This window comes from Zingiber officinale, chromosome 2B (genome assembly GCF_018446385.1).
Source record: "Zingiber officinale cultivar Zhangliang chromosome 2B, Zo_v1.1, whole genome shotgun sequence".
Classification (NCBI taxonomy): domain Eukaryota; kingdom Viridiplantae; phylum Streptophyta; class Magnoliopsida; order Zingiberales; family Zingiberaceae; genus Zingiber; species Zingiber officinale.
In genome coordinates this window covers 12305716-12324144 of record NC_055989.1, presented here as the reverse complement: position 1 = coordinate 12324144, position 18429 = coordinate 12305716, and the positions used below count along the sequence as shown (strand labels likewise).

Below are 18429 nucleotides of genomic sequence, written 5' to 3'. Positions count from 1 at the left end.
CAGGATGAAGAAGAAGATTAGATGAGGTGTTGCTAGCTATATAGGTAGTAATAGGGTTAGGCAGATGAGTAGCTTTCATGGGACTACTTTTTTCCTTTGGCAGCCATTAAGATATGCATTTGGATGAGAATAAGATTAAGGCGAGTCTTTGTCGAGCTTGCGTTACAATTTGAACAACATCTTTTTGAAAGGAATATATGGAGTGGAGGGGAGGGGAGATTATTATGGATAGAGATATTGTAGTTAATCTAGGTCAATGCTTTTCTATCCAACTTTTTTTTTATTTTATTTTTTTTCTTTATGATTGAGATTAAGGGTGCAAACGAATCTAAGCCAACTTGTGACTCAACAAATATTTAATTCGTACTTACAATTATTAAATTTGAGTTAAATTTAAATGTATTTGACAATTTTTTGAATCGAATTTTGTGGCAAAAATTCAAAGGAGGTTTTTTTTTAAAAAAAAAAATCAATCAAGTGACGTGCCTTTTTTTATTTTTAATTAAAAGAAGTTGTCCCTTATAAAATGATTAAACTATCCTTATTTAATAAGATTATATTAGTTATATTTATAGTTGAATAATATTATAATAGCTATGATTTTATAAATGTTACAACATAAACTTGTTTTGTTTAATAATATTCACGATATAGTAGCTATAAAACTGTAGCTATTACAATGTTTATAATAGTTACAATTTTATAATTATTACAGTATAAACTTATCTTGTTCAATAATATTTATGTTATAATAACTATGAACTATGATAACATATTAACATCTATGGCTTAGTAGATGCACAATACGGATTTATCTTATTCAAGATTTAACGCATATAATAATAGTAATATCGAATAATATAGTAGAGAATTTAGGTCATTTTAAAGGGGTTGCATCCCCTAAGCATCCATTCCAAAAAAAAAAAAAAAGTTCTTTTATTTTTGCCTCTGTTGTTTTTGATTGATGGTGAAGAACTGACGAGATACACTCGATATGTTTTTATTCTGTTGTATACTACAGTTTTAGTTTGAATGTGCCCAAAATAAAATTAATTCGAGCTATAATTTAATTATACTAAAATTAAAATTCCAACCATTTGAACCCAACTCAAATTTCTTATTCCATTAAATTCGAGCTAAAATTATTTATATTTTAATTGAAATTAAAAATCGCACATATTTTTAGAATTCAAATTCAAATAATATTAATTTTCTATGATTCAACCCAATTCAATTAGCTTATACCCCTAACTAACAAAATCAAAATACTTCTAGAATCGTGGGAAGAAACAGAAGGTTTCAAAAATATTAGCAATTCTCAAAAACAAATTTAAAAAAGGTGCTGTGAAAAATTCCACATTCCTGCAGCCATAAATTCTGCGTTTGAATTTTTTTAAGCAATGTTTATAATAATAATAATAGTAATAATATTTTTCTGCAGCGAAAGTCGAAGGAAAAGAAACCAGAAAAGAATAAAATAAAACGTGGCAGATATGGATGATCGAGGTCGCTTCTATCCATGTTCATCATCCTATCCACAAACTCTCCCTAATCAACAGCAGGTGGAGACATGTGATTCTAATCCTCTAAAAGACAATGACCGAGGACCATGGCACAACAACACAATATAAGAGAAAGCCCGCAAAAGCAGAACAAATATAACTAACAACAAAACTTGTTTCCATTTCCACTTGATCTCCATCAACTATTTGTTGATTCATATGAAGATGGCAGCACCTGCATCACCATCCCCTGCCTGTGAAATGGGTGAAGGTGCTAAGGATGATGCTACCAATGGCCTATGTTTGAAGAGAATTGATGATGATTATGATGATGATAAGAGGTGTGAATCTTCATCATTTTATGGAAATTCTGATGACTCCATCTTGTCGACATTGTCGGATCTTACAGATGATGCAACCTCCACATCTCCGAGCTCGTCGTCTTCCCTCTCATCAAATGCATCGCAATTTGATCCAAATCAATCTTCTTTCGACTTATCTTCGCTCGTGGACGACCTCCCAATCAAGTAAGTACTGGATTATCAGTTTGCAATGCAAACTCTTCGATGTTTCATCAGCTAATGAGGTTGAAACTGTCAAATCTGCAGAAGAGGGCTGTCCAAGTATTTTGAAGGGAAATCAGAGTCGTTTAGATCTCTATCTGATGCTAGATGCATTGAAGATCTTGTGAAAAAAGCGAATCCCAGCAGAAAGAGGTTAAAGGCATCCGGTGACCACGGATTCAATTCGACACAAAAGCACTGCAACAGATCAAGGTTCCATGGCAGGACAACATGGAAGAAAACCTCCAGGGGTTCGACTGTCTCTTCCTTGCTGGCAAGAAGGAACAGAAGCACTGCTTTGTTTAGTAGCAAGATGCTCAATCTACCACCGCATGAGAACCTGCAGTGAAGGTGCACAACATCAATTCAATGTAATATCATACAGATCTATGTTACGAAGAGAGTTCATTTTGATCATTTTCCCCCTTTGTTCATGCCATGGAACCATGAATAATCAGTCCTATATGTAGAGTGCCAAACTAATCGGAAAGAAGTTGGGTTGATAATTACTTTGTGCATTTATATTTTGCTCACTTGATAAAGACAGCAGTTCTTTTGTGCCTATAATACAAATATGTTTTCCATAGTTTCATGAAGAGCAAATCCAACTGTGGATATATCACATACAACTATGATACTTAAGATTGAAAATATAGAAATCTGTGATTCTTAGCAATCTAGTTCTTAATAAAGATCTTTTCTTTTTTCACATTAACAATCTAATTGATGCTAATATCACTAGCTGAAGATGCCTCTACCATTTCTTAACAAAGAAACTCAGGTCTGTCTAGGAACACCATCCATTAATATCATGAAAACATTAAATTTACCCTCAAGCACTTCAGTTGCAAGCCAAAATCTTAAGATAGATGTCTAGCTTTTGGTGTTTGTTCCCTGCAATTTGCAATTTTCACACTATAAGGTAGATAAATAACTGCAGTCAATGCGAAACCATTAGCCAGTGGCACTTCATCTCGAAGTGCAACAGTGCTGATCGTTGCTTCATCTTCATCTTGCTTTTGCATTATCTATAGCATAAGTGCGACATGATCTATATTTTGACATGAATTAGTGATCCCCCAGAAGCATCAAATTATAATTTGCTGGTGTGGTAAGGATGAGAAAGTGCAACAGCAATATGTGAATAACTGATCATCTTTTTTAAAGACTTACCGCAGCCTAGCCATGGAGGCCATGTAGATTGCCGATTGGTTATTCGATTCCAGCCCCCTTCGCACTGCTTGTTACCAGGAGAAAAAGTATGTAATCACACAGTGTGCTACATTAGAAATTTAACGAGATGGAGGTGGTCAGTTAATGATTGGATATATTTGAAATGTCAAGAATCAATTCAGTGTAAATGGTCTTTGATAGATTTCGAACATGTCAAAATTGAGGATAAAAAGTAATTCATCTTCAATTAATCAATCTGTAAGGAATATATTCAGACAGAATTACATACCTCATCTGAGGCAACTCCAAGGTGATACAGAAGTATCTTAATGCCTACTCTTTGGAACTCTAGCTGGGTTAATTCATAATTTCAAGCACACCTGCCTGTGCCTGAACATCTGCAAGCCGTTTAGCTGCCTCTGACCAATGTGGTTATCTGTTCAGCAGTTGCAAGAAAAAGTAACTCTGCTCATCCAAAGTATCATTAGCAAGAACAAAGATTATGATGCTTTACCTAAGACAAGATCAGTACATCTCCTGCAGCATATGATAATTTCAATCATTCTAGTCTTAGGAAAATCCAAGTGCCTAAAAGGAAGTTTACTCCTTTAGAAACTTGCATCTCCATAAACATATAGTACTGGATAACCATGAAAAATCTTTTGGAAATCATATCCAATGCACTAGAAAATAAGTGAGATAAAGGTGACTGGAAATTTCTCTTGAATAAAATGGCAAGGAAACTAGCAATTCATGTGAAACGATTTAGAATGCAAACTCTGACCGGGGAACACAAACTCTGGAACCAACAACATGCAAACTCGCAGCCGTGAGCCACTCCATTGGCTTGGCTGAGAGCTTGTAGCCGTGTCACGGTTGTGAGCTCTTACCTGTCTGGCCGCAAATCGCGGTGGTCATGATTCATAGACAGGTCGCAAATTGTTGGATACCAATTTGTTAAGAATGCAAATCGTTGAATACTAATTTGTTAAAAACCAATAGGATTGAAGCTATAGCATCATTATTGGATACTAATTTGTGAGATCCAGATCACAATTTGTATCAATTAAATAAATTGTCATAATACCTAAAATTATACATTCTCAAAGAGTCATATGTTCTTCTTGGCGATCAACGATGATAACAATATCAAGCAACCACGTCATATATTTAATTTGCAAGGTAAATAATTTTCTCTCAATATTGTTGCATTTCTTTTAAGAAGACGATTGAGTTTACCCATCTTTTCTTATGCTTTTAAATCCATATCTTTTGAAGACTCATTTCAGTAGTAGACCAATTTGCGGGCCACAAACTCACGGCCAAGCAGCAAATAACCGCAAGTTATTCGCAGCATGACTGTGAATCATGGTCACAAACTTGCAAGCTCGCGACCAGGCCACAAATAGCTCAAGGCTTGACCGCGAATTGCGACTACGAGCTCTGGCCTGACCACAAATCACGACTAGGCCACCGTGAGCTTGCAGTCGGGTCATGAGTTGTGGCCGTCAAAGGTGCCGATTGTATTTTTTTTTAATATTTTCTCCTTTCCTCCTTTCTCTTCCCTAAGGAATTTCTTCCACCTTTGATTCCTTTCCCTCCTCCATCCAGACTTCAGGATAATAAGAGTTGCTAAATAAAAAGGTAAACAGAGGCAGCAAAAACTGTACAAAAGATGGTAGCAAAAAAAAAAAAAAATCTATAATAATACTTGATAAGCTTGTATGAAATCAAATTTGTTGGAAGCTTAGTCATGTGGTTTGTGGCCTTCATGTGTGTGCATGATTAATCATATTTAAAGTACCTCATGCATGGATAAGCATACTATTTGCTTTGCAACTTTTTGCCACAAACATTCTAGAGATGAACAAATATCTGACAGTGTTACTGGTATTAGTAATACAAAAACTTGAAATTTACAGTCTATATCCAAATGAGCTTATGCTTTTTAGTACGAACCAAGTATATGGAAAAGGAAATCTGCATCTCATAGCCTCCAGAACAAAAGAAACAAGACAGACTTTTCAATGCAGATCTGAATAAACTATAAATGAACAATTATTGAATAATTGTGTTAGCACCTTGGGCGGATCCAAGTTTCTGGGCAAATCACCCACACAAAAGGCAAATTAGCTAATTTGAACAGCAACCTTTCTTTGTGAAGCCTCCACCGGGATCCGATACGTTGATGGTCATGCCTTGGCTGGGAACTGTTCCTGCTGCCTCTGCAGCAGCAAGCGCCTTTCGGCTGATTATCTGGTAAATATTTTTTAAAATAGTCTGAAATGCCTTATCTATGTTAAGTGCCTCCAAAGCTGATGTCTCCAGGAAAGAAATCTCTTCCTTCTCAGCTAACATCTGGGCTTCCTCTTCTGTGACTGCTCGAAGATGCCTCAAGTCTGCCTTGTTCCCAACCATCAAAATCACAATGTTGGAGTCGGCATGGTCCCTCAGCTCACGTAACCACCTTTGAACATTTTCAAAAGTTTGCTTCTTTGTTATGTCATAGACCAGGAGTGCTCCCACTGCACCTCTGTAGTAAGCGCTGGTGATGGCTCGGTACCTTTCCTGCCCAGCCGTGTCCCATATCTGAGCCTTGATTGTCTTCCCCTCTAGCTGTTTATGAAATCAAGTAACTTTATTAACAATATAAAAAAATGGTAAACTAGAAAGGCACGAATCACTATGCAATTGCTATTTGCTACTGATTAAATTTTACATAAGGATATTATCTGAAATGAGGAGCTTGATGTTGCCTACTGAACGAGAATAACAGAAAAGGTTGATGGAAATAATTTTGGGTATAACACAACCATCAGCACAGGCACACAAAGAACCCTTTTGAATTTGGATTATTGCCAATTGTCATGTTAAAGCATATATTGATGAACCATTTACATGACTGGTTCAAGTTAGGTTGGCATAAATCTTACCATGAGTCTATAGCCAGTTATAGAGATCACATCAATACAACGATAACTATGTCAAAAAAAAGAAAAGAAACACTAACTGAAAGAAAAAGGCTTCCCATATTATTCCTTTATGTTCAATATTTTTTTCTATCACAAGCTTTGTTTTATGGCATAAATCAATTCATTAAATTTTATGATTCAAATAATAATCCTAGACAATTAAGCACAAACCATCGTTTTATCATTCAGATTTTTCAGCAGAAATAGTGCACATAATCCTTATAAATCAATGAACTAAACTATCAAAAGGGCATCCTTTTTTTAAATTTTTATCAAAGAGGTGCCCTTCTCTAACAATATCCCTAAAACAACCCTAGACCATGATCAAATTATAACTGAATAATTTCCTTAAAGTTGTTCAATTTTCCTACATTGAAGGAAAAAATATATTGCAAAGCATTCATATTTACACACAAGTATTATCACACCAAATTATATAATTAAAATATTGATAAGAATAGAACCAAGCAATTTCACTAATATTGTTCAATTTTTTAAATCATGGGTAAAGATATCCCAGCGGTATCTAAATCTACAAGGAAATATTATTTCATCGAAATACACTATGTTTGTTTGTGCTTGCTAAATGTGAATACAATTATCTGTTAATTATGCTACATGCTTTTTAGCTTCGTTAATGGGTCACACATCTCAAGAATGCTAGTTCAAAACTACAAATAGAGTTAGAATATTTTTTCCTACAATGTAGAAAAATTGAACAATTTTAAATTATTCACTTACAAATAGAGTTAGTATTTTGGGTGTTTAGAAAAGGGATACCCCTTTTATAAAAAATAAAAGGTGCCCTAATTTAAGATTCAAATAAAATGGGGTGTCCTTTTGATTTTTGCTATATATTTAATAAAGTCAAATGTTAAAGAAATCCTATGTTACTCAAACTCGAGTTGAGTATTCAATCCATGTGTATATCCAATATACGGCATAACTATTTCTAAATTTGTTTTTCACATGTGATTAATAAAATATTTAATCTTCACTTAGGTGTTAGTGTCTACGTGTCAGTATCCAAAATGAGCAAAAATGAGTTAGATAAAAAGTCCGAGTATTAGTTGAAAATTTAACTATGGTGAGGTCCCTTGGATCCACTAATGTTAGTAAAAGCCTTTAAGACATGCTTACATACCATGAGATCTTCAATTAATTACCTTTACATCTAGATTGAATTGAGTGTCTACTTAGATTGTTATGTGGTAACAAAATTAGTCTCACTTTTGACAATGTTGAGACTGGCAGAGTAAGAGACTCTCTTAGTCTCACATGATTAAGTGAGATTTTGGCGTGCATACGTAAGTATTGAGAGACATCTATATGGAACAAATTTAGTCACTTTAATAATATTGAGAATGAGAAAGTATTAGATAATAAGAGACACCAATTCACTTTTATCACACATGATAAGTTACATCTTCACGGACATGCTTAAAAATCAAGAGACACCAACACCTAAGTCGGTATTTTGAAAACTAGATTTGATTTTAATCAATCATCCACTTTGGTCATGGTTTTTCCATTTGACTAGTCAAAAATCTAGTTCAGCTGATCTGCTCTATTTTGCAAATAAATCAAATTATTCTTTGTTCTTAGTTAACTAATATAATCAACTTAGATTGAATTATATTTTGCATTGGGCTTTTTATGTGCAATTAGAGTCGATATCTCAATTATGATGATCTTGGAATAGGGGATTTTAAGGGAGTAGTAAGAGACATCTATTCCTTTTCCACATGATTTAAGTGGGATCTTCTTGGGCATGCTTAAATATCAAGGGGCCTCCTTCACAAGGAATTTTAAATTAGATAAAGCATTTCCTTAGTCTTCTACATGATAGAAGAGTAACTCCATCTCCATTGAGACTGAGAAGCAAGAAAGAGTACAAACTCATCTCTTCATTTTGTCATGTGACCATATTTCATGTGAGGGAAATACAAAAGAAAATAAGGTGGTAAAACGATTTCTCCATTTGCATTTTCACTCCATTTCTTTTAGTGAAAATGGAGGAAGAAAAGTAAAAAAATGAGAAAATATTTTTCCAATTTAACATAATTCTGTTTTCACTGGATTTATGCAGAAAGACACTACTATTCATGTGTAATAAAGCTCAAATTTGATTTTAAAAAGTCCATTTTTTTTTTCAAATCTATTTTTGATATATATATGTTTCTTAACAAATTAATTTTTGAAATTTCTTTCCCTCCCTCTTATCTTCTCTCCCAGGAAACAGCCACAAGGAAAACTCTAATTTTTTCCTCCCCTCAAAGAAATATTTAATCTTCACTTGGGTGTTAGTGTCTATGTGTCAGTATGCAAAATGAGTACGAATGAGTTAGATAAAAAGTCTAAATATCAGTTGAAATTTGACTATGGTGGAATCCCTTGGATCCACTAATGTTAGTAAAATCCTTTAAGACATGCTTACATACCATGAGATCTTCAATTAATTACCTTTACATCTAGATTGAATTGAGTGTCTACTTAGATTGTCATGTGGTAACAAAATTAGTCTCTCACTTTTGACCATGTTGAGACTGGCAGAGTAAGAGACACTCTCTTAGTCTCACATGATTAAGTGAGATTCTGGCGTGGATACTTAAGTTTTGAGAGACATCTATATGGAACAAATTTAGTCTATCAACTCTAATAATATTGAGAATGAGAAAGTATTAGATAGTAAGAGACACAAATTCACTTTTATCACACATGATAAGTTACATCTTCACGGACATGCTTAAGAGTCAAGAGACCCCAACACCTAAGTCGGTATTTTGAAAACTAGATTAGGGTTTAATCAATCATCTACTTCGGTCATAGTTTTTCCATTTGACTAGTCAAAAATCTAGTTCAGCTGATGTGTTCTATTTTGCAAATAAATCAAATTATTCTTTGTTCTTAGTTAACTAATATAATCAACTTGGTTAGCTAATAGTTGACTGGTCTGATTTTACAAACGCCAACCTAAGTATTTTGGCAATTTAGATTGAATTATATTTTGCATTGGGCTTTTATGTGCAATTAGAGGCGATATCTCAATTATGATGATCTTGGACTAGGGGGTTTTATGGGAGTAATAAGAGACATCTATTCCTTTTCCACATGATTTAAGTGGGATCTTCTTGGGCATGCCTAAATATCAAGGGGCCTCCTCTACAAGAAATTTTAAATTAGATAAGGCATTTCCTTAGTCTTCTACATGATAGCAGGGTGACTCCATCTCCATTGAGATTGAGGAGCAAGAAAGAGTACAAACTCATCTCTTCACTTTCTCATGTGACCATATTTTCCCATGAGAGAATACAAAAGAAAATAAGGTGGTCAAAGAATTTCTCCATTTGCACTTTCACTCCATTTCTTTTAGTGAAAATTGAGAGAGAAAAGTGAAAAAAAATGAGAAAATATTTTCCCAATTTAACATAATTCTGTTTTCACTGGATTTATGCAGAAAAGACACTACTATTCATGTGTAATAAAGCTCAAATTTGATTTTTAAAAGTCCAATTTTTTTTCAAATCTATTTTTGATATATATATATATATGTTTCTTAACAAATTAATTTCTGAAATTTCTTTCCCTCCCTTTTATCTTCTCTCCGAGGAAACAGCCACAAGGAAAACTCTAATTTTTTCCTTCCCTCAAAGAAAATCAAAGCAAGAGAAATATTTCCTATCACTTTTTCATTATTATTATTTTTCTATATCCTCTTTTTTCCTCGGTGGTTCCCTTTCCTGGTAGAATATTAGACCTGAGCGAGATACTCTTGGATAAGTATCAAAAGATTCTCACTTACAAGTCTTGACAATTGGATTGAATTGAAATATCCTTGATTTTCCACAACCGCCATGAAAGATTAAGGTTTTGAAAGTTGAATCTCTGAACCAGTTATCTAGTAACTCATTCACTCTTCCGCTCCACCCACTAGACGGAACAAAATAATAGGCGCGCAAGCAGCCTTCTTCTCGAGCATTAGGATGAACAATTGCTTTTGTGAATAATTTAGCAAGCACGCATGCAAATCTCTATCACGCACAGGATTTGGAGCAGAACAAGGAACGCAAGCAATTCGTCGAGTACCTGAAGAGTCCTGGTGGCGAATTCGACGCCGATGGTGGACTTGGATTCCAAGCAGAACTCGTTGCGCGTGAACCTGGAGAGGATGTTGGATTTCCCCACGCCAGAATCCCCTATCAGAACAATCTTAAAAAGGTAATCGTACTCATTGTCCACTCGATGCGCCATTTCTCCTCCTCCTCCTCTCTATTACCTGGACTCAATCCATTGCAAAATGAACCACAACCATCAGAACATGATCGAACGAGAGAAAAAGGAGATCGATATTTGAATCGAAGAGAACGAAATATACCCACCTGACGCCAGATCCGGTGGAAGGAAGGGCCGCGATCCCGGCGTTTTCGGGAGGCGAGAGGGAAGACATGAACGGCCGACCGAGAAACGGGAACATTTGATTTGATCCTTGAAATAGCCTTTCTATTTGGACCTTTATCTGTCTCGGGTTATCGGGTCTATGACCCGCTATCCACTGGGCCGGATCTGTGTTGGTATTGTCTTCTTGCCCGAATCAAATTAGACCCGATCCGTATAAATTGATGCCGCTTGTGCTGTTCGGGTCGCAGCATCGGTGGCGATCGAGGGCAATGGAGGGGGAGGAGAAGACGAGGAATGGAGGAGAGATGGTGAAGCTGATAAGCGCCGAGGGATTCGAGTTCGTCATCGACAAGAAGGCCGCTATGGTCTCCCAGACGATCAGCAACATGCTTACCTCCCCCGGTCTGTCTCCTTCTTCGCTCCTTCTTCCTTAACGTCGATTCCTCGTACGTTTCTTGTTTCTCGGTCTTTTGTGGAGTAGATCTGAAATTTTTTTTCCGGTAGCGCAGGCGGCTTCGCGGAGACGCAACTGGGAGTTGTGACCTTTCCAGAGATTAGCACGCCTATCCTCGAGAAAATCTGCCAATACTTCTACTGGAATCTTGATTTTCAAAGGTTCTTTTCCCTTACGTTTACCTTGATTTCTTGTTCTATTGCGTGATTATGATTTGCCTTTCCCTCAGGGTTGTGAAAATTGATCTGCTAGCATGTGTTTACAAACCCTAGTAATCGTTTGAATGCATAGTTAGACCAATTGTTTGTTTGCTACTTGTGAAATTTGTACATTTTGTAGAAAATTTTGGATAAAAAATATTTGTATCGCATCATCCTATGTGATAACGATATATGTTAATCCTATTATCTAATACTTCCAACACTTCTCAAGTTGGACTACAGATACCATCAATGCCCTTCTAACATAAATGTCAATGTATTATTATAAGAAAAATATAAAGTAACCATGAAATTAAAATGGAAACATGATGCACCATCATAGGACTATAGGAGAAACAAAACATAAAGAGTTAACAAAGCACTCAACTAAGGGATCCCTTCATCCTATGATTCGTAGTTCCGGAGATGGTACACAGATGATCAAGCTACAAGCAGAGGCAGATAGTTGCAATATTTATGTCTGCATAAGGCGTGGTCAATGGTAGTCTATCAGATCACAAGTAGAGGGTAATGCTAGCAGTGCCCACATCCATGAGGTGCAATCATCAGCAGACTGTTGAATCATGAGAGAGGATGGTAGTGGTAGTGCTTGCATCCTTGTGAAGTCCTTGCAGCCAGTAGAGACAGAAGGTCAGGTTGAGAGTAGCATCTAGTAATGATGGTGTTCATGTCCCTTGCAGTCCTTGCGGCATGTAGAGACTGGTGATCAGGTTGAGATCAGAGGCCCATAGTGGAAATGCTCTCTTTCACCTGGTTCCAACATTGCTTCTATTGGTTCTGGTTTCTTCCTCCTCTCAGCCATAATCCTGGAAGAATGATCCTGATATGCTAGAAAATGAAGCCACTGATGAGTGTATGAAGAAGAGGTAATTTGCTTATTAGTCTTGGGAGATCCACGTCTGGTAGTACTGGACAAGATTTGTTCTGTGTGGGTTTGCTGCGAGCAGAATGGGTAGTCGGTGGTTGCAGCATAAACACCATAATGCTTGCAGGAACTTCCATGTTCAAGTAGGCATGCGCCTTAAGCGGTTGGGTCGTGGATGGAGGCTGCACTCACCTAAATGATGGTGGGCATGCAGTAAAGAGGGGTCAGTCAAACAGTCTAGAGAGATGAGAGTGAGGTTGACGACCTCCTCTTCAGGAGAACACCTCATTTGGAAAAGCTATGCTTAGAAAAGGGGCTTTGATATTACTGTGGTCAACAAGTATAGTTGCTGTCAGCATGCGGTCAACGCAAGCCTACATACTGGTTAGAGAATGAGTTGGAGTTCTGTTAAATTATATCACAAGCCAGTTGAGCTGTATAGTGGAGGTCCACACTTGCCCATTCTGAGGTGGTCTGACTGAGCTAGAGTCCTCTGTGAGTTTGGTTGAGTTGGATTAAGTGAGTTGGCCATTGGTTCGTCGCAAAGAAATCAAAGTCGTGCAAGGCATAGACATAGTTGGTCTGAGTTGAAAATCTGACTGATGGTTGCCGGTTTCAATTGGTGTGATTTTTGCATTATCTTGAAGTGGTGCTTTGTTTATAGGCTCGGAGAGGCACACCCTATTCCATGAGATTCCTGCCACGTGGAGGGAGAGCCACCTGGCCCACCTATTATGGAATTTCAGTGCCTTCCATCATTTTACAGTAAAATTATTTAGTCAAGCTTTGAGAAAAACGTAGATTCTTGTTGAATTAATTTTTACTGTAAAACTATTATAACGTTTTCCATGATTGTTGAAAATACAATAACATGCAATGTGAATTTTTCATGTGATGAGCTTAAGTATTAATAGTAGAAAGCCTCATGATAATTTACCTTTATATTTAATATTTGGTGTTATATGCTAAATTGCTAATTCCCATTGATATACAACATTTAATAAATTGGGGTTTTATATTACACTTTAGAATCTCGTTAGTATGTTTCTAATGAGATTTATATTTGTTGACAACATTTAGCAATTTCATTTAACTCAGTTTAATCCTTCTCAAACAGAAAAATAGGTGGTGAATTTTGCCATCTGCTTATTGCACTTTGTACCTTAGGTAGCTAAGGGGCAAAGTTGACCATTTTGGGCCACAACTAATCTTCTTATTCCGCCCAACTTGCTTTCTTTCATTTAAGCTTCTGATCGAATTCTATTGGAAATTTCTTCTAATTCATTTTTTTATGCTGACTGTGTCCTATAAAGGACATAAATATAGTTTTTGGTTTGAAGTTATTCAAATTGGTATACTTATTCTCTTTTTGCCTTCTTTTTTTTTTTTTGGAACAATAAGTAGCTAATGATGCCCATCTATAGAAGCATTTAAAATTGAGGACATAAATATAGTTTTTGGTTTGAAGTTGTTCGAATTAGTATTCTTATTCTATTTTTTTCCTTCTTTTTTTGGAACAATAAGTAGCCAATGATGCCCATCTATAGAAGCATTTAAAATTGAGCACCTATGGATGATAGACTTTGTCAGTTTGAACTTATCTATGCTACTGTTGTATACTACAACTAATAGATGAAGTTCTGTTTACAGAAGAAAAATCATAATTGTCTTTAACTAATCTATGGTAATTCTGTCTCTGTACATCCTTAGCGTTTCCTACAAGAGAGTTAAATGTCATGGAAAGAAGTGAAAAAGGAAAGCAATATAGACGGAGAAGGAAATTGCTACCTTCGTTGTGTAGCTTTTCCCTTCATTTAACTAGAAGCAATTTTGCTCAACTGGGAAAATGTTTTTCTAGTTGTTTCTTTCCCTCCCTCTTGTTCCCCCCAAGGAAAAGAGCAAATGGTGAGTTCCACCAACATTTTCATTTCTCAGATGTATCTCCCTCCCTTCCCACAGCAAATTCAGAAGTCAGTTGATTCTTTAGAATTTTGCTGCTTGCAGCCATATGTTATATCATGCAACTTTAACAAACATATCTAGGCATGTTGCATTTGAAACTTCTTTACTCTGTTCAAGGAAGTGTCTTCCTTTATCATCTAGTGTGGTTTTTGTTTAGCTTTCACATACTGGCAGTAGTTTAGCTGAGAACCCAAATAGCTGGGACTCACAACTTTTGTTGTTGTGTCTTGACAATTATTGCAGCCTGAATAGGAAAACTCAATTTCTTCCCAATCCTTAACCAACAGTTTATTTTCTTTTGTCATCTCCTTTGTATAGTCATCCTGAGGATGATGGGACCATAGGGAGTCTGTTCATGGATGTTTTTTCTGCTATCACTAATGTCAAATTGACACTTTAATCATCTCCCCAAAACTTCTGCTATGTGATTGATGGAAACTGATAAATCTAATGTATCGATGTCGCTTAGCAAATTTAGGATTTCCAGCTGATCTGAATTGATATTTCCAGCTATCCCACTCTGACTAAAAGCAGTTGCATACAAGAAATTTGAAATAATTTATGACTTGTTTCCTTTTCATGCTCAAAAGGGTAGAATTGGATGATCAGTGAGTTAAAACCCAAATTCATATGCACCTATCCTTTCACTACTTGCTCAAGCTTTTGATTCAAAAAATAGAGAACTTACAAAAAAAAAAAAAAGAATATAGTTGTGAGAACTATATGATGCTCTGTTAATATATGATGTTGTCTGTTAACTTTGACTTACTACCCATTTGGATTTTGGATGCTGTATCTGACAGTGGAAAGGAAACCGAGTTTCACATCGAACCTGAGATGACTTTGGAACTGATGATGGCTGCGAACTATCTCCATACTTGAGGTGCCCATGAATCAACAAACCGGAGATGATGACTCTGGAACTAAGGATGGCTTCTCTTCACAGATATAGATCATTTATGGAAACGCGTTGGAAGTGCTTAAAAACAATTGGTAGTTTCTGCTGTATTGATTGAAATATTTCAAATAGATGTAGACTTGGTGAGAATGGAAATTACATATCTACTTATCGACCTTTCATACAGTTTTTTTTTTGCGCCATGTCTTTAAATGCGACAAATAGAAATTTGTCTGCCGTAGGATTCCACTTCAATCCCATGGAAGTGGGTATTCGCAGTAGTCGTCGTCGTCCTTCACCGCCGGCGCCCTCTTGGCTATGCACAAGAACAGCCTCTCGTAAGCGAGGGACATCTTGGTGGCGGTGTGCAGCCTCAACGCTCTGTTCCTGGCCGCCTCCCCTTTCCTCGCCAGCACCTCCTTCCCGTCGGCCGCGATCCTGAACAGGCACGCCGTCAGCGACTCCACCGTCGGCAGGAACGTGTACCCCACCTCCGGCCCCACTATCAGCGACCCCGTGATGCTCGCGAACCTCGTGCCGGCGGCGGCCACCCCCGATATCATCGCCTCTATGAAGGTGTGGTCGAGCCCCTGCGCCCTCAGCGTTGGGTTCATGTAAACGTCGAGCGAGTTGTAGAATTTGGCGAGCTCGGACTGCTCCAGCGGCCCCACGACGATGACGCTCCGGCCCAACTCTCTGTACCTGTCGCCCCATGGCCCGTCTCCGGCCACCAGAACGAAGACGTCCCCCTTTCGGAACGTCTCTTCCTCCTCGAAGGCCTTCTTCAGAGCTTCGAACATCAGCGGGTGACCTTTGTCCTTCACCAACCTCCCAGCGATTCCTATCACCAGCTTCGCGCCGGACGGCACGCCGACCTTGGCCTTGAATTCTACTCCCGATTTCGGATCGGGCCCGAAGACGCTCTCGTCGACGCCGTTGACGATGATGTGGACGCGCCCCTCCGGGATCATGTAGACCCGCTTGAGGACGTCCCCGACGTGGTCGCTGGTGGCCACGTGGTGGGCGTAGCGGGGGAAGAACTTGACTTCCTCGATCACCTTGGAAAGCCGCTCCGCCACGATCGGGCTCCGCGGCTCCGACGAGCCGCGCAGAAGGTCCTGAACCACGTCGGAGTGGATGGTCTCGTAGGCGATGCCGTGCCAGGACGCGGCGAGGTTGCGGAGGCCTCGGGCGCGGCCGTGGAGGACGCCGACGCTCTCCGAGTGGATCACTTCGAAGGGCCGCCCGGTGGCGTTGTGGATGCGGAACTGCTCCCACGCCAGGGCCTGGTTGAGGAAGCCGGCAGGGGAGGGGTCGGTGGGGTGGAAGATCAGGGCGGAGGCGGCCGCGGCGGAGTCGCCCAGGGTGGCGTTGGATTTGGTGGTGAAGACGTGCACCTCGTGGCCGCGGCGCGCGAGGGCGAGGTGGAGCGTGAGGGCGTGGCGCTCGAGGCCGCCGGCGCGGTTGCGCTGCGGCCAGCGCTTGACGAAGAGGGCGATCTTAAGGAGCCGCGGCGGCGGGCGGACGGAGAAAGAAAGCTGGTTGAGGGCGGAGGAAAAGGCGAGGATGTCCAAGGACCTATTCTGCTCTGCGGCGGCGGCGAAGGCGGCATCGATGTTGCAGGGAGTAGAGGCGGGGCGAGACCAGAAAATGAAGGAGGACAGGATGGTGATGGCGAGGAGGAAGGGACAGAGCCGCCGGAAAGTGATGGAGTTGCTGCCACAATGCGCTCTCTTCATCCCGGATTCGAAATCGAAGGAAGTAACAGAGGAGGGGAGGGATTTGATGCGAAGTAGCTGACAAGTACGCAATGGGGTGATTAAGTTTGTGCCCAACGCCTCCATCTTAGGGTCAACAGATAAGTAAATCACAGCTATACTGAGATTTGAAGATGACAACACCTTACAAAACTAACCAGCACATTAGCGGCCCCCTAATGTCGACCCCATGGATATGGAGAGAGATTCATACAGATAAATAGGTCATAGGCGCATGGTGGGATAAATCCCAGGTCGTCAGTTCATGAGAATCGACCCCTAATTATTACGTCAGAGATACCATGCGTCCACCGTCTGTGCTACGCCCATAGGGCAACTAACCAGCACCCAAGATTCGTAGGTTTGTTGTCATGTGAGATTTGTAATCTGGAGGTGTCCGATGGTTTGACTTCATTGCCAGCTCCAGTCCACGTGATCTTTACTGGAATTTAGGCCGGATCTGGTTGAAATCCATCGTAGATTACGTTAACAAACACTAAGTTGGGAAAGATTGAAAATAGAAATATAGTGAAGAGGAACTGAGGAAGAGACTTTTTTAATTTTATTTTTTTTTGGATTTTGTAACTTTTACCTTTTTACTGATTTAGTAAATTAAAGTGGATTATTAGGTGGGAACTTGAAAATTTACTAAAATGATGAGTCGTGATGATATTTATTCACAAAATAATTTGATTAATTAACCATGAAAAATAGTAAAGAATTAAGTGGCTTGGTAGTTGCACATGGCGCACATGTTTCTCCGCTATCGGATCATATAGTTTTGCTACAATAATCAAAGGGCTCTACCAGTAGGTTCAAATGTTTTAGGAAGTCACAACCAACTTAGAGATAGGGATCAAGTGAGCAATGAGAAAATATGTTTTTTGGGGGTCGGATTAGTTAATTTTAAAATTAATCGGATAGTAAAAACGAAATATATATATATATATATATATATATATATATATATATATATATATATATATATATATAAAAGCAAAAAATTAAATTGGGCAAAAATAAAAATTCACTTCTAATTAATGAAATATTAAATTGACATTTCTTTTTTAAAGTGCAAAGAATGTTTTTTATTCCAGTAATACTATTTATTTCAGTATTGATGCAGCAGATATTATTCTTTATGCTTAATGTTATTATCCATGTAGGGGTACTTAGTTAAAAGGTGATAGAATTGATACAGTGGGATTGTTGTCTCCGGGTAGCTTCTGGAGTATGTAAACTGATCGTCGAGGTTAGTGTTCGACACTATCTCCGTAAATGATATTGCTCCGCTACGGTGCTTAACGGATTGTTGCAATTCGTTCCCAAGATACAACGACGACGAACGTCTCGGAATCATAGCACTCCGAATTCCGAGACCAGCGAACCTTTTAGTAGACTTCTTGGACTCTTGAATGCACAAGATGAGATGAATGCTTGAGGAAGAGAAGAGAAGATTGAGTTAGTATTCCATCATCTGGAGGGTTCTATTTATACTGAACGAAGAGGTTGAGTGTCCTTTGGGTGAGTGGATGTGTTCCTTGGGCTGGATCGATCTAGATCATCTATTCTAAAGGGTTGTAACCCTTCACCAAGCCCACTTCAATCTCATCCATCAGATCTGAGGAGTTGTGACCCTCAGATCCCGCCTATTGTCATCAGCC

At 38.5% G+C, this 18429-nt stretch overlaps 4 protein-coding genes across 8 annotated transcripts; 2 read left to right on the top strand and 2 right to left on the bottom strand.

The window, feature by feature from the left end:
* Positions 1-1455: 1455 nt before the first annotated feature.
* LOC122045319 (ras-related protein Rab2BV-like) lies at positions 1456-10709 on the bottom strand. Of its 5 annotated transcripts, XM_042605493.1 has the most exons (7): positions 10590-10708; positions 10297-10486; positions 5320-5854; positions 3753-3826; positions 3528-3674; positions 3239-3302; positions 1456-2405 (listed from the first exon to the last, which is right to left on the bottom strand). In XM_042605493.1, the coding sequence occupies exons 2-3, from the start codon at positions 10459-10461 to the stop codon at positions 5372-5374; spliced, it is 648 nt and encodes a 215-aa protein (XP_042461427.1). In that variant the 5' UTR covers positions 10462-10486; positions 10590-10708; the 3' UTR covers positions 1456-2405; positions 3239-3302; positions 3528-3674; positions 3753-3826; positions 5320-5371. The 5 variants fall into 5 exon arrangements, with proteins under 5 accessions (XP_042461427.1, XP_042461425.1, XP_042461426.1 ...); XM_042605491.1 differs by having other exon boundaries at positions 3528-3826; XM_042605492.1 differs by lacking the exon at positions 3753-3826.
* On the top strand, positions 1722-2571 carry LOC122045320. The gene is made up of 2 exons (XM_042605495.1): positions 1722-2029; positions 2111-2571. Exons 1-2 carry the CDS (start codon positions 1722-1724, stop codon positions 2412-2414), a joined length of 612 nt encoding a protein of 203 aa, XP_042461429.1. The 3' UTR covers positions 2415-2571.
* Positions 10710-10814: 105 nt separating the features above from the next.
* Positions 10815-15190, top strand: LOC122045321 (elongin-C-like). Its single transcript, XM_042605496.1, has 3 exons — positions 10815-11010; positions 11118-11223; positions 14914-15190. Exons 1-3 carry the CDS (start codon positions 10830-10832, stop codon positions 14990-14992), a joined length of 366 nt encoding a protein of 121 aa, XP_042461430.1. The 5' UTR covers positions 10815-10829; the 3' UTR covers positions 14993-15190.
* Positions 15191-15245: 55 nt separating this feature from the next.
* LOC122045318 (D-inositol 3-phosphate glycosyltransferase-like) lies at positions 15246-16926 on the bottom strand. Its single transcript, XM_042605488.1, has one exon. The coding sequence runs from the start codon at positions 16850-16852 to the stop codon at positions 15260-15262; it is 1593 nt and encodes a 530-aa protein (XP_042461422.1). The 5' UTR covers positions 16853-16926; the 3' UTR covers positions 15246-15259.
* Positions 16927-18429: the final 1503 nt, after the last annotated feature.